Source organism: Anser cygnoides, chromosome 2, assembly GCF_040182565.1.
Source record: "Anser cygnoides isolate HZ-2024a breed goose chromosome 2, Taihu_goose_T2T_genome, whole genome shotgun sequence".
In the NCBI taxonomy this organism is placed as follows: domain Eukaryota; kingdom Metazoa; phylum Chordata; class Aves; order Anseriformes; family Anatidae; genus Anser; species Anser cygnoides.
Window position 1 is genome coordinate 37,586,896 of NC_089874.1, and position 22,390 is coordinate 37,609,285.

General features: G+C 38.2%; 1 protein-coding gene across 3 annotated transcripts in view; it reads right to left on the bottom strand.

Moving 5' to 3' along the window:
* The window catches only part of ANKRD28 (ankyrin repeat domain 28), a 119,349-nt gene that overhangs the window by 52,987 nt on the left and 43,972 nt on the right, over positions 1–22,390 (bottom strand). For all 3 annotated transcript variants that reach the window (XM_066991868.1, XM_013171937.3, XM_066991869.1), the window contains exon 3: positions 2,737–2,815. In XM_066991868.1, coding sequence (XP_066847969.1) covers positions 2,737–2,815 — 79 coding nt within the window. The remainder of the gene's footprint in view (positions 1–2,736; positions 2,816–22,390) is intronic.

The following is a 22,390-nucleotide window of genomic DNA, read 5'->3' on the forward strand; positions in this document are numbered from 1 at the left end:
GGATAGCTTGCTTAGCGGTATAACTTCAAAATGGTTCCTAAACATACCAGCAAAACTACATCAGAAGACATTACGAGTTGCAAAGTCAAGCTCTTGCATGGTCAGAAATGCCAATATGAAAGCAGTCCACAATGCTTAATTCAATCCCCTGTGCAAATATATTACAATGGGTCAATTATGAGCCACACAATGTTTACATCCAAATTGACTGCACAAAGCAGATTGCTATTCATAGGTATTAATTTAACTACCTACTCTTTGTTCAAAAAGAGGCCTTGCAACATGGCAAACTTTCTTCAAACTTTACTGTGGTAACAGATGTACTTTATTTGCTCCTTAACATTCATGTATTATAAAAATGTAACCTAAATCTGTCCCCAAGGGCAGATTTGATCTCCAGCTGAATCACAACAGATTAATTTTCCGTATCTTTAGGAAATGGAGAGAATAAGATCTGTTAAGTGGTTCCAATTAAATTCCAATTAAGAGATGGAAGTCAGAAGAAAAATCTTGGCTTGTGCACTGAGGGACCTAGACCCAATCTCTCAGAGAAGTAGCTGGTGCAGTTCTTCAGATACAGCTGTAAGCACTCACACTCCACAAACTACAAGATCTCAAATCCCGCATTCAGAAATGAAGACTAAATTAGTGGCTACTTTTTAAAAAGAGTCTGGTTTAAGCTGCTTGCCTAAAATCCCAGATTGCAAACGGGAAATAGATAGATCAAAGCCCAAGCACAGCGCCTTTCATATTGAGCAGCCTTACCATGCAGACATCACTCTCTCATCCTGCAATTAATGCCCCTCTTCATTCACTTACAAATGCAGCAATAACTGGCACATGTGCCTCCTTCACTGTACCACCCTGATTCATTCCCAGAGCAGCCCCTCCTCGTGCAATTCATGAGGCACTGCTTCCACAGAAAGCCCCAAATACGTAATTCAAGTCCGCAGCTTAATGCAGAAGCACAGCCAGGTTAGGCTGATATTGCAGAGACATTCCACAGCATTCAAAGCGTGTGACTCTACAGCTATTTAAGATGTTGTTTTGTAATACGTTGTTTTAAGTAAATCGTGATTTTCATTACCTACAGTTCATCTGAGATGTATCAATGCCTCCCAGTCTTCCTGAACAATCTCCAGACACAGCAGCACCCTGCATCCTCTCCTCCATGCACCAATTCAACTTGGGACTAGTTGTACAGTCTTAACTCTTAGTTCTTCACTTCCCTCCTTTGTTCTCCAGTTTTTCTTACACTTATTCCCAGGCTATGTGGCCAAATAGCATGACTAACCTTTCTTCTACTACCATCATCCAATCGGGGTCTTGCTGCATTAGTATCTGAACAAGGATGTTTCTCCTTTCATTAGCCCTTTGCCTGAGAGAAGGAGAGAGGGATTTTCTTTTCAGTCACAGTTCTGGGAACTGGACTCAGTTCACCCAAACCAGTCAGAAGCTTCAGTCCCAGAGGCAGCTGACTACAACTTCACAAAGTTTGTAATTTGGCTTTTTTTTTTTCATTACTGTGAAAACCCAAACAAAAAGAAATCTCTCTGCCAAGTCCCCGATCCCTTTTCAGAAGAAAAGGGTCATTCTATATTCTTAAGAGTCACCACGACTTTTTTTTTTTACCTCTGGACAGGGACAAACAGCATGCTTTTCTGACCCACCTTCTCAGAAATACAGTTGAAATTTTCTGGGCAATTTTTTCTGACTTGGTCAAAAAAAATTTCATTATGGAATATTTCCATGGTAAATACACACAGATGTACATAATGTGATATTAATTATAATCATATATATAACTACATGTAATATAAACTGGAAATATTATATTTTGGTAAATTATAAACAAATTAAATCGTGCCTGGCAATTTCAATTGAAAATCTGGAAGTGACTCCTATATCTTTACAGTGACATTTCCTTAAAGGAAAATTTGCTATTAAAGGTTGCAATGAGTGGGGAAAAATAGCCACCTCTGCACAAGTATTGTGTACCATCACGGGACTGTGACGAGCTTTCATCCTTCTATCTAACCTTAAAGCAGTTCCATATCATGAATTTAACCTCAAGCCATCTGATGGGTAGGTTTGTCTAAGATCAAAGACAATCAACTCAGTACCTCAATAATGAATTTCTGCTTTCAGGTTTTGGTTTGGTTTCTTGGTTCTCTTCCCCCCCCACCCCCACTTTTTTTTTAAAGACTAAAATGAACTGTCTTAGAGAACTTGCCCTTTGTCTTAGTACAAATAAACAGAAAATAAGACAAACAATTTTTAAAATCTCAGCTGATCGTATCTACATTTTGTGCATTTAAGCCTACAGCAAAAGATTATTAAGAATAATAATATTGTTACCAACTTTGGATTCCATCTTCTGCATTCACTTTAATCATTTTTCTGAAGGCCAATATAAGACCAAAACAATGCTGCTAACATCTATCTATAACATATACATTATTACTTCTTTAAACTAGCATTGAACTACCTGAAGCTGATCAAGCTACAAATAAAAAGAGATAAAACTGAGATAGCTTTCTACAAAAAATACTTTAGAGCACAACTACATGGTATCGTAACACTGATAAGAGTGGAAACCAAAATTTCAATATAAGTTTCTTTAGTTTCTAGTACATTAAATATCTCAATAAAAACTACATAAACTAAGATGTACATAAATATTTCTTTGGATGTGCATAGAGGTAATTTTTTTCCATTAACAGGAACAGAACATACCAGATAAAATAAGTAGTTCAATAATTTCTGCATCTCCCAGATAGGCAGCAGCATGTAAAGGGGTCCTTTTCTCATTATCCTGTGGTAAGAGGGGGGAAAAAAGGTTTTATTTAAAACAAAAAAGTATGTTTTAGCATTCTGCATGAGTAATGAAAAAACACTGCATAAAAGTGCATCTTCCAAATACTGTACATTCTACATTTTAGAAAACATCGTTACTCTAAAGATGTTAGCCACATTTGTTGAGACAAGCACACTCCTCCCTAAGGAGCTCTGTTACACACCTACAGTCAGCTACCATGTTCTCCTGACATACACGGATTGACAGATACTCATTGCACCTGAAGATAAACCCATCAGTTAGAAGTCACCATTCACTTGTCTCCAGAAACATGAACTTGAGACTGTCCTACACAGTTAAAAAAAAGATGTTTCAACTCCATGTGCAACAATTAGTGAGAAACATTTTCTTTGGACAGTTTAAGGTTAATTTCAGCTGTTATTCTCAAAATAGAAAAGAAACGGGAGTGAGCAGAGGCAGAAATACTGAAATTTCAGCTGTTTTGTTTACTGCAGGTGAGCGAAGAGGAGGTAGAGATGCAGTTCGTTTTGCAGGAAACACTCAGCACTGTTGTTTAGTTCAGGCTGATCTAGTGTCCTGAAGGCACAAGTATTTAGGCATAAGTATTTAGGCACGAGAGAATTTAGGCATGCACAATGTTTGTTGATGAAGATAACATTCACTTATGAAAGACTGGAACAAAATATTTCTCAAAACTTGCAGCATTGGTGTCAATTTCCCTTCGCCAGCTTATAGTTTAGACAGAAAAATAAGATCACTTTCAGGTCATACTGAATGATAGAAATGAACAAGAATCATCCGATTTACTCTTTGGGGTAAGGCTGCTGAAAAATTACAAAAGAAACCGATCACCACAAGCATCCTGGCTTAAGCTCTGCCTAGATTTCCAGATCTTTCTAGTAGAGCGTCAAGTACACTGTGAGGGCAAGGGAGGAGGAATCAAGATGAGAAGCAGCAAGACATTTCTATTAATTCAACTGTTGTTGACAACTATGGTAAATTTAATGCACATTTTAAATGACATTTTTGGGAAGAAACTTCCTCTCCCTTGCCAAAATCACCTTAATCACTGAATTTCTGCATGAGGGTTAACAGGACTAGCAGCATGCAAGAAGAAAATTCCTCCTAAACTATCTTCACCATTTTGTCCCTGCTCAGAAAATGTCCAGATTACACATTCACAATATTATCAATGTTTCCTAACTACATTTTCTGAATTACACACAAGTAATTCAAAACTGAGCAGTACACTCCTGACCCTGAATCAGAATCAATACTACTTACTTATCATTAACACCACGTCATGCCAGGATGTCTCAACTGCAGGTTACAAAATATGACAAAAAAAGAAAAAGACATCTTTCATCTAGAGAGATTAAAAAAAAGGAAGCACAAGGGAAAAATTAATGAAACAGTAGCCAGCAATTAAAAGCAGTCTTTGTTCCTCCAATCTGCAGATGTCAAGCTAGTACAGCTAGCTAATAATTTGCAACCTCATTTAAGCCTCTTTGCTAATGCTAAATTATCAAATTACCCACAGTTTAAGAAATATAGCCCATAGTTTAATAAATGCAGACCTTTCAACCAAAAAATGAGTACAGTATTTTACTGTCTGCAACTTCATTGCAGAACTAGAGGAAACAAGATGGGTCATGAATATATCCTTCTGTAGAGAAGGTATTCCATAGAGAAGTATTGTTTCTCTCAAGAATTCCAGCAAAAGCCACATACCTCACTTAAAGGACAAAACGTCTTATTAAAATTTTCACCACATTTGGTGTGAGGTTGCCTTTTTTTTTGTTTTCAACATCGTAGTGACAGAAGTCATAAAAGTAACCTGTCTGATTTGAATAAAATGGGAGAGAAACGAGCTGTTTTTGTTTAGAGAAATGCCAACCACTAAATCCCAAGTATATTTTTCTGAAACATTGATGATTCAAATTTCTGATAAATTCCAGTCCCCTTTCCCCCAAATCCAACCTCTGATAATGGGAACAGTTGAGCGTTCTGAAGCCACCAAGGCACAAACATGAAAACAGCTCAGATATGTTTTCACTCGAGTGCTCCCATGTTTCCAAGCTATGTGTTCCCAGTCATGCAAATATTTCAGGTTTGCTGCTCTGTGGCAGCACTGTTTGAAAACACTAAAAACTCGACTCCTAGTTCTGCTGGGGTGCTCCCAGCTCGTCATCTCCTGGGCCAGCTCCAGAGCCTGGTATTTCAACTGTCCCCAAACCCAGGCAGGGTCTGGGTCTACGGCAAGTATTCTGCAGGCTGAGCTTGCTTTAGCAGAAGCCCTGACTTTTCCCCTAGTTTCACAGCTGTGACTTTTTTTTTTTTAATTAACAAATTAACTTCCGTGTGGGAAAGTTTTTATTTTAGTAAAGACCTGATTTTTAGACCCTCTTATAAAATCAGAAAATCTGCCTTCAGCAAGCTTTCATTAGTATGCACAAGTCAGCTTCCTTTAAAAAGAAAATTCTAGTCCTGTTCCACTTGAAGTGAATTTTAATAAATGAAATCAGGATAAAATTAAAGAAATTTTGTGTTTTTTTGTATGCTATTAAAATACTGCTATACAGATCAACTACTTTTATTTAAAAAGACTAATCATTTGATGAACAACTTTCTTCAGCAAATACAAAAAGAAAACCTTTGAGAGCATTACAGTGGATAAAACTAATCAAGATTTTAGTTTTAAGAAGCAACTTTGTAAGCAGGCATTTGTAGCACTGATACATCATACTAATGTAAACAACAGCCCACAACTGCCCTACTGTTGCTTCTGTTTCAACCTAAAAGACACTAAAACAAACATTTCAAAAAAGGAGTTTTGTACATAAAAGTTCCTGTCCCACAGTAGAAACTATAAACTTATATTTTAATTGGTTGTTGGTTGACACTCGCCTGAACATGAGCCAGTAGCATGTCCAGGTGGTCAAGAAGGACAATGGCATCCTGGCTTACATCAGAAATAGTGTAGCCAGCAGGACTAGGGAGGTGATTGTCTCCTGTACTCAGCTTTGGTGAGGCCGCACCTCGAGTACTGTGTTCAGTTTTGGGCCCCTCACTACAAGAAGGACATCGAGGCCCTGGAGCATGTCCAGAGCAGGGCTACGAAGCTGGTGAAGGGCCTAGAACACAAGTCCTGTGAGGAGCGGCTGAGGGAACTGGGGTTGTTTGGTCTGGAGGAGGCTCAGGGGAGACCTCATTGCTCTCTACAACTACCTGAAAGGAAGGTGTGGGAAGCTGGGGGTCGGCCTCTTTCTCACAGGTAACCAGTGACAGGACTAGAGGGAACGGCCTCAAGTTGCACCAGGGGAGGTTTAGGTTGGAAATGAGGAGACATTTCTTCTCAGAAAGAGCAGTCAGGCATTGGGACGGGTTGCCCAGGGACCTGGTGGAGTCACCGTCCCTGGGGGTGTTCAAGGAAAGGTTGGACGTGGTGCTTAGGGACATGGTTTAGTGGGTGACATTGGTGGTAGGGGGACGGTTGGACCAGATGATCTTGGAGGCCCTTTTCAGCCTTAATGATTCTGTGGTTCTATATTCCTCCACTCCAAACTTTAATTCCTGATATTGGTCAATACTGTCAAACTAAAAAGCAATAAAAAATCTCCTTAAGGAATCAATGTTCAGAATGACGATTCTATGTCACAAAACTCTCCCATTATCATATTTTTATGCACCTTTGGATTAAGTTACATAAAAACATATAATCATTCCATTTGTAGTACTTCCTTCTACTTCCCAAGGTTCTCAAACATTTTATCTACACAGGAGTTTCGATGTGGATTACAGCATGAGGAACTCCTAAAATGACCTCATTAAAACCAAATCTGGGATAAAATGACAAGAACAGCAGTGTTAAGAACTTCTTTATAACTCCCCTTGTCTTCAACAAACCTGGAACAAGGGTAATGCCTCCTTTGTGTCATGTAAAATAGTAGACTTTGGCTGTTTCAATAGGTACTTAAGGGAGCAAAACAATGGACAAATCTAAGGCTAAATTAAATAGGCAGCATTCAAATACACTTGTTTGTTGTTGTTGTTTTAAAGAAGTATCATTTGAGATACAATTTATCCCTGTGTGGGTTCTGTCTCAGCAAATGACCAACAGTAACTCCCATTAGGTTAGTGAGAGGGGTCTACTCAACCAGTATGGCTTGAGCTAACTCCTAGGTCCACAGATAATGTTTAAGAACACAGTTACAAAATATCTGCAATTGTTTGATAGTGTCAAGTACCACAGGGGTCTCTTACCAGTGCCAAGTCACCAGTGCTGCACTTGAGATTCACTAGGACACTATATTATATTTGCAAATTTTGTCAAATACAGCTTTTTGACCATCATTTTGTAAGGCAGAATAACTCTATTTTAAATAACCTTTTGTTCCTCCACCCAAAAAAGAACACCCTGTATTTGGCTTTTATGTTTGAACTTTAAACTACACAAAGCTTAGTTTAGGTGCATAAATCTGTAATCGGGGCCACTAACTCTTTGGGAGCATGTCCAACAACAAAGTGGTACCTTAAAAACAAATAACTCACTAGAACTTGAAAATTAGTCAGCTGACAAATATTGTCAACTGAAAATAACTCACTAGAACTTGAAAATTAGTCAGCTGACAAATATTGTCAACTGAAAATAGAAGAAAAAGATTAAGTATTAGGTTTTCAAAACTTACAAATCTGTGACAAGTAACTTAATTTCCTATCCCTAACCTAAATGTAATTTATCTGCTATTTCTTTGGATTTTTTCAGTATTTCTTAACTCAGTTTTCAAAATACCATTCCTTAAATTATTCTGACATTGATATTGCAGTTAGAATACAAAACTTGACATTGTCATAAAAATAATTTTCTAACTGATTTTGGCTAACAGCATTTTTAGAAGCAGAACTATATTTTCTCCTCGTATTTCAAACTTAAAATGTAGCTTCAATACAGTGAGAATGCCTAACAAGCTATAATAAAGGTCTGCCTTCTGCATGCTTAAAAACAGGATGAAAGCATACTACTTTATGTTAGCCACAAGAATCATATGCATTACATAGCTAACCATAAAGTATTGTTTGAAGCCAGGTGATAGATACCATCATAGTGTGAAAAGACTAGATTTGCCATACAAACTCCATTAATTGCTTGAACAATTAGCTCACGGTACTATTTTCATAAACACTTGTATTTCATTCAAAAGGTACATTTCTGAAAACCCAATTCTAATTTTTCTATAATCTGGCTTTATCACTAAGTAGTACATTTCAGGACATATCCTCTTTACGCCATCTCTTAGGACAGAGCAAATCTTGACTTCTAAGCAATCACAAAATTTGAAGAGGAATCTTACCCTTTTGTTCATTACATTAGCAATAATCAGATGCTCTAGAGACCTTATCTTGTAGGGGAAAATAAATGTCTTTAGTAATAGCAAGGAGGATTGCTTCAGTTGTAATCTGTCGAAACCTGGTGTTCTTCCTAGTTAAGATCTTCAATATCAATTTAATAATGCATGCTCTTTGACTTGGTTCTAGATAATAATCAAAAACTGGCTCACTGTGGAGTAAACCACTAAATCATTTATCTTGTGTTTGCCACTGTTGCTTGGGAAGTCCCTAAAAAATTAGATGGCAGTGGTAGTTATACAATAGGAAAAAAAGAGATTACGATAGAAGAGAGCTACGAAGCAACCTGGAAAAAAGGTCACAAAACCACAATTTTAGGAAATATCAGAAGTTTATAAAAAACATGCAAGTTTCACCCTATGAACACATGTTCCTCAAGAACATAAGCTCACAATGTTCTGAACAAGAAAAAAATCACATAAACGGGTAATTTTTAATGGATCTACAGTCACACAAAGTAACTGGCATGCACAGTACTCTTAGGCTGCTCGAAGAAAAAACTATTAGGTACATAATTGCCAGGAAGACATTAATGCTCCAATATTTGATTTCCTAATCAAAATCAACAACTCAGCAACTGTAAATGGATAATCCAAAGAGCTGCTTGGGTTTTGTAGGTGAACAAATTTCAGAAGCAGAACGAAGGCTTACCTTGGGCCTGGCCAATTGGGTGAAAAAGGGACAAACCTACACTGAGCGGCATTAAAAGTTACAGAAATTGACCTGATCTATTCTGATTTAGTCACTAATGGAAGTGATAAAAGGCTAAGAATTTGGGCTACAGAAATATTTTGGCTGCATCCACCACACTTCCTCCACGAGGAAAACAACTTTTAGGTAGGTAGCTCTGGAAATGGCCTGACCCATGCCTGGGCAGCAGAGGCTGGTGGCAGCAGGTACCAGTACTTTCTTCACGAAGGTCTTCCCACAGAACACAGGCAGAGCTGGGCATTTCCAAAGTCTCAAAGGTGCGACGTGAGGCTGGTGTGCCAGCGCCAGCAGGCCATGAGGAGGCTGCCATGATGTATGCTCTGGTGGACATGCATGAGGCCTCGTCTCTCAAATCAGAGAGGAGAACAACAATGGATGGACATGGGTCAGGAAATCTCCTTCCCTGAGACACTGAAGTGCCTGATGTGTTGAGTTTCAGGGAAAAAAAGTATAAAGGCACTCTAAACTCTCTAGTCTTAGAGACTGTAACAACAGTGATCGACTGCAACGCACTTTGTATCAGAATGGCCATCCCCTTTTTTTCTGGCTACTGGAACAGATCAGGCAATCACGTTTGTTCCCTTGCACAAAACCTGAAGTGTAACTGAACTCTTAAAGAAAAAGTGTTGGTCAAACATTTGGGTTTTACCTTTATCTACAAGAAGATCTAAGCTGCTTTCTGCGCCCCATTCCACATCACAAGGATACAAAGACAAATGAGAGATGGGGGGAAAAGAACTCATGTTGCATGGCTTTGCTGTCCGGACATACTCTGCAATCCCAGATAAATCCTCATTTAACCTAATGCCCCCAGGCATTTTTTAATGGAACTTCTGGAACTGAATTTGAAGTACAAGTTCACAGAGCAGCACTAAAAATGCATGAAAAATAGTTTACTTCCCATTCAGCTAAGGATTATTTTATTTCACTCAAATAACAAATCTAATCAAAAAACCTATCCTCACCAAACCATTACACACAATTCATTCACAAAATCTGATAAACAAAAATGTGCATTCAAAGTCTGGTTCTTTTCCAAAGCATCTGCACAGTAAGAATAACCTGGTAGGAATCACTAAAACTAGGTTTGTGAAGAAAAAAACATTCAGGCGTTCATATATGTTATATTGGAACATTCATTTATATTCAACCAGCTCTTATTAAAAATTCCTTTTTAGAAAGTGCAAGGTAGCTCAGATCCAGTCAGTTCTGAAGTTCAGAACGATATTGTTAAGTAACGGTATTTTGGACATCTTTTCAAAAAACCTACTCTTCAAATGTTACATGCTTTATATCAGAAGCATTAAACTGATCTGATGACACAAAACGGTTCAAACGTGACTGTACAGCAGAGGCATCAAAGGTAACACACACAAAAAAAAAAGTGAGTTCCGTCTTGCATAAAGAAGAGCTATTAAGATTCAACCTGATCTATGATTATGATAGCAGGACACCACGGCCAGCTAAACTCTCGGTCAGAAAACAAGAGTAAAAATTTCTTGTTTAAATAAACTCCCAAAAAAATAGTTTAATGTGGTTAAGACATTTAAAAACTGAGATTCAGCTCATGAACATGCCTTGTTTTCAAGAAGGCCTTTTTGAAGTATTTAAAAAATCTTCACAAAAATGTTATTAAGAAAACAGCATAAATTTTGTGGAATACAGCATTTCTTTTTCACTTGGCTTATTCCTGTCTACCAACAACAAAAGGAGGCTTTTTGTTTTTCTTTTTTTTTTTTTTTAATTTATTACTCCTAAAGGTCAAAAATTATCATTAGCAACACATGAGGACAAAAGGGCTTAGGAGTTTTCTGGTAGACATCTTTATTTATTAAAGCAAAAATACTGACTTATATTCAAGTATTTCAGGAGACACATTTTGAAAACAACAAACATCTCCCTATCTTTCCACTTATGAGCAATTCATCACAAAAATGCCTCTCTATAATTTTTGTGTTTTGAAAGCACTAAGTCAGAGTGCTTTTTGGAAATATGCAACTTCTCATATGCCTTCACCTGCATGTTCCATGCAGGTTTTGTGATGCTCCCGTCACTTTTGTAATTCTTGCTGCTTAGGTTTTCAAACTCATTTGTGGAACAAGCGCAGCTCATAGGAAAAGCTGAACCTAGGTCTCTATTCTATAAAATTGTACACATAACTTCTTTTGCCCAAATTATAAAAGCTAGAATTTGTTGTGAGTGAAGTCAACCATCCATTTGGGTATCAAATAAAGACCTTTGAACAGGTTTTGTGAGCCCTTCACAAAACCTTTCACTTTGAGTTTCAACCATCAAGAATTTGGTCCCATTCAACACTAAAAACTGCCAGTAAATTCTTGCTCAATACATGGAATGAATAAAGAGCTATTCTCTCCCTTTGCTAAGGTGAACTTGATCTAATGGTACAGCTGAGACATTTGGGATTAAATCAGGGATTAAAACAGAGCAACTCTTATGGCCCAGACTGTTTGTTAAAATATTAGATGATTACAAAAAAAAATTAAAAATAAAAAAACAACATTGAAATTAAAAACCACCCCCCAAAACACAAACGTCTAAAGAGTTCAAAACTATGTGGTTTTTTTTGTTTGTTTAAAAAAGACATGATAATCTCATGACAAAATACTTTTCCTTGGCTTTCCCCTTCCCAAATGCTAAATATATTATTTGCAAACATCTACCTGGAATGTATAGTGGAAAAAAATTACCAGCTCTTAATTGGACTGTAGTTGCTGGTAAGAAAGATACAATAAAATACAATAAAACTCAAACTGGTTTTGAAAAAAAATAAAGCAGTATGTGAAAAAGATGGAATTTCCATCATGAGAACAGAGTCTTTGTGAAGCACATTATGTAACAGAGCCTGTGCTCATACAGCAGGCTGAGTAAGGGATAGTGAATGCCTCATCTCACCCTGTAATCTATCTGTAATATTTGAGGACACAAATAAGAAAATATGCCAAGAGAGAAAACAGTACAATACAGTCTCTGTTTATGCTCCAGGGAAAGATCACACCACACTAGGTAAGGTATGCACATCTCCATCCCAGTTTAAATCCACCACATTATGTCCAGGCCAATGACACTTTTGTTCAGAAAAGCTGGGTTTTCTGCCTTTTTCATTGCAAAGGCCAACGTTAGCATGACAACCCTGTACGCGTCTGATGTAAATCAGGTCTTCACCTCGCTAACTGCATTGTCCTGGTGACAAAAAAAACGTGATTTTCAGGTTGCATGTTCACCGTTAATACCTCTTCTCAGAGTAAGTTATGACATTTTGCTTGTGCATGCTAAGTTAAACGGCTTTGTCAAGTAAAGTCACCTAGCAGCGACGGGCAAAGTCCCTCTGGCAAGAGACCCCTGCACTACCCCTGAATACTGGCTCAAGGCAGCTTATAACACTCAGACAATCTCAGCCAATACAAAGTTAAATTGTAAACACAGGATGTATCTCATTTGAAGTATGACCTGTTAGGGTGAGTCCGGGACAAGGCCACGAGGGTGATCAAAGGGCTGGAGAACCTCTCGCATGAAGACAGGCTGAGGGAATTGGGGTTGTTCAGCCTGGAAAAGAAAAGGCTCTGGGAAGACCTTATAGCGGCCTTCCAGTACCTGAAGGGGGCCTACAGGAAAGCTGGGGAGGGACTCTTTGTCCAGGGGTATAGGGAAAGGACAAGGGGTAACAGCTTTAAGATAAGAGAGGGTAGGTTTGGGTTAGACATGAGGAAGAAACTGTTCACTCTGAGGGAGGTGAGGCACTGGAGCAGGCTGCTCGGAGAAGCTGGGATGCCCCATCCCTCAAAGGGGATGAAAACTATGATTAGGAAGGATTGTAATCAAATAGGACCTTATTAAAGACTGAAAAAAAGAACATAGAGACCCCATATGTGAACTCTGGACATGCTCTTCAGCCTCATTTCAAAGGGAACATCCAGTTCCCTTGCCCTCCGACCTGACACCAGTGTGAGGCTCCCCAGGCCTGGCTGCCTCCTGACAGCCCCACAGGAACCCTCCTCCCCAGGCATTTCTGGGATAGCCCTCCCCACTAAGCGCAGCAAGAAAATGACACTTTCTCCTTCAAGTTTTTGATATACATCCAACCTTTGCTGGAATAGATTTAAGGGACCGATTACTGACGGTTCATTAGATATTCCACTATTATGTGAGGCAGCTTCAACCACTTACAGAGCAGAGAAAATTGTTTTTGTTCAAAGGTACTCTGCATATACGTACAGAGTTTTCTCCTGGAAAGTTACTATAAATAACCAGTAAATTCAAATCCTCTCTTGCTATTACCAGCAATGCATTCTTTAAGAACTGTGTCGATGTTGGATGTTAATACACATTAAGTCTACAGAGTTTTTTTTCTTCTCTCTGCTCTTTGAGCAGGGATGTTCTGTTCTCACATACCAGCCCTGTGCATGACAGGCACAGCGAGTTCCAGGAGTAACCCCAGTTAGCTGGAACTATTCAAGACCTTGCTGTAAGTTTGTTTTGTAAAAGCAGCAGGAAATGCAAAACTTCCAATACTCTCTGAAGGCTACAAACTTTAGTAAGGTTACAATCACTAAAAGTACTATGACAAATCAGACATTATCTATAAAATCATTATCACTAACAAGAATCACAGTGGAGATTCAAACACAGGATTCTTGAAATGCATTTGAATTTGATCTAATTATTCATGGCTCTCTAAATCGATGCCAATTTCTCAATGTTTAAAGAATAACAATGACCAGAACAAAACTTGTCTGTCAAATCCCCAATTACTGTAAAACAAATAGAGTGTACAACCAATAGGGTAGAAGCACTGCCATGTAGATATCGAAGCTTGTTTGCCCAGTTTAGCAAACATTATAACCACATTAGCATAGTGCTAGGCAAGCTTACTAGACCTGATGAGAAGCAGAATATATTAGTGTGAGTAGTACACCACACTAACATTAATTCTCTTATTAATTCTTACTAAGTCTCTAAAGAATATTTCTTTTTATTTGTAAACATATTTTTCATTTAAAAAGGAAGTCCTAACCTATGCAGCAGTACCTTTTGAGAGCTACCATCCACAGAATGCACCGTGCCAAGCAGCAATCTGTTGACATTAGTCAGATTATCCTGTAACTCTGTTGGAGGTTTGTTTATATTCCTCCAATAAAAGTGATAATTCAATTCTTTTGAAAATCTCATTTGCGTAGACTAAAATCAGCGTTGCCAACATAAAGCAAAGGTTTATTTCTCTTTGGACTTGCGAGGTTCTGTCCTTAAGGGTTCTGATTCTGAAGGAAGAGGCCTAATTAGACAGGTTTGTATTTAAAACATTCTGAATATGTTTCTGCAGCAGAAGAGAAACTCAACACCATGTGGACGCACTTTATATTGAGGCTGAAAAACATGATTCACTCTCTAAGCCACATTGAAAGGAAATAAGCGATCTGATTATTCATTACAGATGACATGCTTGAAAAACATTCCACACTAACGAACAGGAAACCTACAACTGTAATAAAGTTAAGTAACAGTAAATAACTACTATATTGCAAAGTTAAATCTTTGAGCAGCTGGTGGATACTCTTAACAGTATACAGACACAACTTGCCGCAAGTTTCCACAACACTCAGAAGAATTAGGTCTCTAAAGCATGCTTCAGATCCATGAAACAAAGAGCTTCTTAGCAGTTCCTTTAAGAAGTAGAAGAAACTTTCCTATAGGGAAAGCTTCCCCGTACTCCCTGCAGCAAAGTTTCTTCTCATCCCCTTCAGATCCTTAACATGAATATTCTTGTTATGAAGAACTTAACTCTTTACTAAAATAACCCCCAAATATTCCCCTATGGTAGTGCTAAACTATCTACTTTAAAAAAAAATCTCACTGAACTCTGCCATGTTCAGTGGCAAGAAATGTTATAAGCTAGCTTTGTATCTTTTTAATTAAAAAATCTCACACATTGACCTGTTCTATGCTCACAATGCCATTCTAAGAGACAAACCTGAGATCTTCTTGCAAGTGAACTGCTTCAGGGCCACGTTACGTACTGATGCATGCCTGCCACCTCTGAGCAGGCAGAACCTGCTCCTGTCTGCAAAAGACCACAGACACTCTCAACAAAGAGGATTCTTCACAGAATTTTCCTACCATTTCTTCGTATGTAAGGAAATTTCAATTAAGTGAATGCTTCATAAAGCAGGAGTCTCATGACTCATCAGGCTGGTCACACAGGAAATGAGGGTTCCTGTTTGTGGTGGAAACATTAGGAAAGTTTATTTCAGAGAGTATCTAGCATCAGAAAGCAATATGGTACATTGAAATGCACTCTGGAGGGGAGTCCAAGCAAAAGTTTATGGAGAAAAACATCTTGAGCTTGTTTTATGGTTGTATTTTATTGGAAGTCCAAGGGCAAACAAGATTGAGAAGATGCGTGCTACCATGAATCTCTGAGATTATACATATGGTAGAAAGTAGTGTAAGAAAAATATATTTGCATATACCCCATGCAAAGTAAAAAACATCCCAAATTAAATACAGCCATCAACTGCTTAAAATGCCTCCAACTAATTGGAAAAGCTCTCTCAATTCTCATCAGAACTCTTTTCTGAAGATGATGGCTATATCTTCTGTTAGTAAGATGGGTAACAAAAATCACGCAATGAACAGTTAGCAGTGCAAGTGTCTCAAGGCATATTCTATTTGTTTTATGATTTATTCCAATCCTGACTTCACCTGCTGCTCTCTGCAAGGTCTCACGGGCCCACGTTTGCCCAATACAAGATTTTTCAGGTTCTCTGCTACAGAATCTGAAATTGGGCTCTGAATAGAGATGGTGAGGCAAGAATTGCTGCATTGAATCAAGCTAAATGTTTCTAAATAGTGTGTTTTAATTGGAGGATTTTTCCTTATTAGTATTATTTTATTTTTATTTCAGTTTTCATTATTAGTATTTGCTTATACAGAAACATTTCCTCTCTGACCTCCTACAGGGATTTCAAAGGCGTGCTCTCACTCTCAGTTCACTGCATGTTTAGTGCCACTAGCATTAGAAAAACTATTTTTTTTAATGTATGCACATATTTTATATATAACTTGTATAACTTATATAGATGTATACATATACAGATGTACATCTCTGTCTTTTCAATATACAGATTTTATTTGTACGAAACCTTGCATCCAGTCACTGCTAAACAATTCAAAGGATGAAAATTAATTAAAATAACTAATGCCAAACTCAGTTATAACTCATCACACATTCTCATCATATTGTAAAGTTCTTCAAACTCGCAAATATCCATAATATCTGGGATTTTTCCATTCCATAAAGAAAGGGCAAGTTCATACTCTGAACTATTAAGATAGGAACTCAAAAAAAAAAAAATGTTTTTCAAAATATGTTATTTTTTTTCCTCGATGTTTTGTTAATTCTTCCCTGACATTCAAGTCAACAGACCAGAAGTTAGAGAGCTGCCTGCACAGTCTGTGCTGCCAGGGAATACAATAAGATGCTGCCTCACAGTACCAAATACGTTAGTGCAAGTTTTTGTTGCCAACCGCAGCTGCCAGCAAAAAAGCCCTTCATGCAAACAGTCTACATCGCGTGCATGAACTTGACAAAACAGTTCCAGCACTGCGTCTGATGCACGCTTGAGACAAATAGGCTGGTTAGTAAAGCCATGCTCTCTCATCTCTTCAAAAACACTGCTTGAAGAGTCAAAAATGGTACACCATTCCTGCTTAGGCTTTGCTACATTATATGCTAGGCTTTAACTACTATTTCTTCTCATCAGTTTAGATACAAAGGCCCCATGGTGGCTTTATTCTGACTGCCAGAAGCTTTTACCTTGTAACAACAGCAGCTACAGGATGAATTGACCTGAAAAATGATTGAACTGCAAGCATGCTCCATGTGATCAAACAAAAAAAACATCACAAATATGACAAAACTTTATTCTGATCAATGCCCAGAGTATCCCTGAACTGGAAAGGAGTATGGATTGCACACACCTGTCTCCCTACTGCTTTTATCTGACGCATGCAAATTTCTGTGCAAAGCAGTCCAAGTGTTCCCCACTGCTTTCAGACCTATTTCCACAGCCTCCCAATGGCTTCCCAGACACCCCCAAGCAAGAAACACGGTATTGCAGAGGACTGCCACTGTTTGAAGGGTGCCACGTACTAACCTGCTCTAAGCAATGTCTTCCGGATGTCTCAAATGGCAAATTCTTACCCTAATGTGACTTAGGTTACAAAACCTACTGAGAACAAAAGGGATAACAAAGAATCTATGCAGAGCAATTAATGCCAAAAGAGATTAAGAGTCATAGATGTGTCAAATTAAAATTTACAATTGTAGTTGCATGCATGCTTTTTTTTAAAATCAGAAAAAATCCTCTTATTATTCATTTACTTTGGTAAAATAAATGGCTACAGAAAGATAACAAACAGAAACATAAAAAAAAAATCCTAAAGATTACTTTTCCCTCATTGTATATTATGACTTTTTGTTTATCTGATTTTAAGCAAGACCTATGTAAGGTTCTATACATTTAGAGGTACTTCAAAATAATTGCTGAATTACAGCATAAAGTGGTTTCGTTTCTCACATAAAATATATAAAAGAGATTTTTAGATCCAAAATCAGTACATAATTTATTTGCATGATCAGAACACCAAATTCCACTAAATTTCATAGAATGTTCCATGCTTCAGCGAGCTAATTCAGGCTTCCCTGTTCTACACCACACTGTTAAGCCCAGAGAAGAAACAGTTACCCCAGAGTCTAGCCCATGAGATCGGTATAAAGATGAAAACCAGGAAACTATTCCCTATTTTTTCTATTTAACCTCCTCTAGGATTTTGACCAACACCAGCATCATGCCAAAGAATCTTTTTTTTTTTTTTAAAGTACTTTACTTTTCATTATTTATTCCTAAATTACTCAGATAACTGATATTTTCAGCAACCTCTAATTCTCCTGGTGCCCAATCCCAATGCTGCATGAGCAGTACTACCCTTGCAACAAGACTAACAAGACAGTTTTCTTTCTCTGTCAGTATATGCAATGACATGCAGGATAAAATAAATTAAAAACCAAAACAAAACAGGAAATCAAGTAAGACGTCATATCTTACCCTAGGGGGAAACTCTGCAACATTTTCCTAAAATGCAAATAACACCAACAAGAAGTTATGCAAACCCACACTTGGTAGGGCTGGGAATGGAGCCCACACCTCTACCGCAGCACTGTCCACGCAGCAGCCCTGCAGCTCAGAATAACAAAGGCAGATCCACTTAGCTCTTGCTTAGTTAGCACTTGGCTCTCCTCTTCCTACCTGGCACAGTGGTGGTGCTACTGGATCACTCGCCTTGCCAGCCCCAGGAACAAAACTGTGATTTATGGGCAGCGCTTTATTGCTATGTAATACATGGGGGGAAAATTGGTTGTATGTTTTTGTTGCCATTTTTTTGTTTCATTGGTGGTGTTGGTGTTTTGCAAAATAGTAGCTCTAATTTATATATATTTTTGGTTACTTGCTATAGAGAAGTGCCATTAAATTCAGAGCTGTGCTAGATGGCCAACCATGTAGAGCAGAAAGCACCTGGATATCCTGATTGCTACAGTCCCTAGTACAGCACGTGGGATTTCATTTTCCAGTCTTACATCTTCTGTTGGAAAAAAAACAACAGCTCATACAGAAATCAGCTTCATAGTTTAAATCTATTATAATCTCACAAAGCGTACTGAGCAGCAAGACACAGGTGTTTCATGTTTAAGTCACTAATCACATGTGTCAATCACTATTTTAAATAGGAGCAGTGAGCACTCTTGAAAATTGAGAGACATCTGTGTGATTCTGGGATTCCTCCAAATGCAGCGCTTGTTTGGCTTCAGTGTGCAAAGAGCAAGGGGCACACTGACACTGCTTCCAGACAGGATCAGATTCCCTCAGCTAAGATCAAGTGCAATCGGGTTATAAAGCCTGAATATAGGGTTACCTGAAGGATCCCTTTTCATAGTGGGAAATCTTACCCTGATAGGTCTAGAAGAAAGAGGAAATACTGCTCTGATTTTGAACAATCATTTCAATAGTAAGATGTACAGCCTTTGAGAGTGAGCTGCTATTCCCTCAACAAAATCATACTGGTAACAGATAGCTGAAATGAATTATTCCATTTTCATTATCTATGAAACTCATACATCATAAAAGGTTTGGGTTACAAATGAAATGGTACAAGTTTACAACAGTGATGGACTTCCACATTAAAAAAAAAAAAAAAGCCAAATCCTGACTGATAAAAGGCAATGCTGAAATCATTTAGTTAGCTAAAATTAACTGCGAAAAGTGGACAAAATTCAAAGTATCCATGTTATCCTAATCAGCAAGAGCAGGAAATGTTGATGCTCTCCATGAACTAATAAAGAGTTCTAACTGACACTAACTGTATCAGTTATCACACAACATTCTCCTTCCTGCCAAGTCTCAAAAGCTCAGGATGGCACCAAGGAAAAACATTAATAAGAAGTATATATATATATATATATACATGTGTGTTCTCTCTTTCTCTCTCACAATATGGATAACAGAAATTCTATCAGGCTCGACATATGTGATGTGAGTGACTTAAGCCTGATTCATGAAACAAGCAGCCACAGCTCCTCCAGTGCTCTTGGGGAAGGGGAGGGAGATGCAACCCCTTTTCCTCCATTTTTCCCATAATTGGAGCCTCAGAGAGTGCACCTTCCAAAAATATCGTTGATCAAAGTTCCCATAAATCATTTTTGTCTGAAAAAAAGTTGCACACCCCAAGAAGGCAAGCCTTTTTGAACCACAGTTTAAGCAGGTAAAGAACACACTCAATTTGCTCTTTCTTCACAAAACATTACAACTGCAGGGTTGAATACAATACATACTTTCTAAATCTAGACTCTGACTGACTCAAGAGAGCTGGTAACTGTGACATGAACAGAGAACAATCTTCTTCCTGAAAAAGCTGTGTTTTCTTCCTGCAAAAGGTTGCTATCAGTACATCATCTTAGCATTGGCACACAGGAACTCGTGCTATGAAAGGCCACCCGTCTCAGATTCTTCCTAAATATAACCCTATGGGACAAGACATCAGCTGCGTTAGGAATAATGCTCTAATAGAGCCCAGCCTGAGTGTAATCTGTAGGCATTACTGTAGGAGCAAACCACAGCCTAGCTTTAGGAAGCCAAACAGACAGACCCAACCCAGCTCTAACAGAGTATTAAACTGGTTGTCATTAATGTTGAAGATGATATATGGCAAAAGTAAAAAAGGAAAATGAAGCTGGATGATAACAGAAAGAAAGAAAAAGACATTTTATCAAGCCACCAACACCTTCCCTAGACGAACGTCGCTGCCACAACAGAGCCCTCGAGCAGTTCTATCTTCAGTTCACTTCTGGGCACAATTTATTTGCCAAAGTCGGTCTCCAGTTACATAACCCAACCCGCCGCTGCATGGAAGAAAGGAAGGAATCCTAGCTATTAGGAGACAAACTGCAAAATAATTAGCTGGTATTGAGAGGGGAAAAGACTCTGCAGAGGCATTGGAGGGAACGGCTCTGGAATTCAAACAACTGTACCGAAGCACTTGGATAGCTAAATGGAAAAAAATCCAACACATACCCGGGTTCTAATAGAGTCCACAACAGTCTATCACGATCCTTCTCTTTATTAGGAAACATACATAGCCACTTGGTTTTCTTCACTTTTCCCCTTCCTTCTGTCCACACCAATTCATAACACACAACTCAGGGGAAAAGTTTGGATCTAGACCACACAGGAATACATTACCTCCAGTCAAGTACATACAACAAATGCAAAACCCAAGAAAAACACCACACATGCAGACAGACGCACGAAGTTCACTGGGCAGCTTACTTCATTTCTACCAAACAACTGGGAGGGTTTTTTATGCTCGTTCAGTCCTGACAAACAGTGTTTTAAGGGATGTACGTGAATACTGTGGTAAACACTGCAGCAGGATGAGGACTACCATGTTAGAAAGGAGTGGTCATGTGTGGCAAGCATCTGCCTATGCTGAAGAAGGTGGCTGTGAAAAAAATAGTGTATTTGTTCTGGATACATTCTAAATATTCCTTGGGTGGCACTAGTCTAAGATGTATACATGGTCTATAAGGGGAGATGTATCCACAGCAAGGAGTTAGCAAGAATTAGCACGCATACACATGTAAAAACCAAACAAACAGGTTATTGAATATTCTATTTACAATATTTTTCTTCACTATAGCTACCTGGCAGTCTAAAGTAACCCTCTTTATGATGAAGCACAAAACAATTACTTGCTTTCCTATTTAAGCACATCTACTTATTTCGTATTTATGGACGGACAATGCCTGTTTGACAAATGTTGAGACAGAACGAAAACTAAACAAAACCACTAGTGTGTACATTCTGAAATCTAGCAGAGGCTTTTGTAATAAATAATCAAAAAAGCAGAGAGATACAATCCTTGCTTTGTTTACAGCCACTACATCTGTGAATGCTAAACCTGACTTGTACAAAGAGAAATAGAAATGAAATAATACAGACTAATGGGTTTTTAAAAATGAACATGCCAACGACATGATCAGAGTCCATATGAAGAGACAGGAAAGACATACATACAGAACAAGCGCTCTCATGACTGAGCAGAGGATGATGTCGTTTGATAATATGTAATCCATCACAGAATTTTGCTGAAGAACATGCAAAACTAATGAAAAAAGGAGAGGGGGAAAAATAGAACCTTATCAAACAAAACTTTCACTTGGACAGCAAGTTTCTTTACAAGGCCCTCCCTACTCAAGTTCCACAAGACAATGGCAGGACTCCCAAATGCTTCAGCTGGCACTGGTCAGATACAAATCCCACAGAATGCTTTGAAATGTCAAAATACACGTGCCTAACTAAATATTTTCTTTTGGTTCTACATCTGTTAAGGACAAAAGTTAAACAATGATCGTGGTCTTACACTGGCCACTAAGTAGCACCTAGACGTTAGCCTTAGCTTTTCAGTATCCCTCTTGTTCTGATGCAGTTGGAGGAGAAACAACTACCCACATTGCTATAGTGCTACACCTTAAATGGCTAATGTCAGTCTGACTTAATAATCAAAAGAATTTCTAATAGATATAAAAAGCTTATGCAACATTATCTTGCATAATGTCAGAGATGCATATGAGGATTTTAATAGAAAGTAAATACGGTAACCACATGCTGTTCAAATCTTTGAATTTCACCCAAGTTGGAACAAACTCAATTTATCTTCAGTACAATTTTTAAAAGTCTGCAGTGCCTGGGTTCACAGCACCACAAACAGGACACATAAGCAATATTTCTTATTTTACAGGTCAATATAAATCACTAGGCTTCCCTCTCTAAAATCCATTCTTAGGCCTACCTTTGGAAGCTCCAAACTATTTTCTTTAATTGTCTA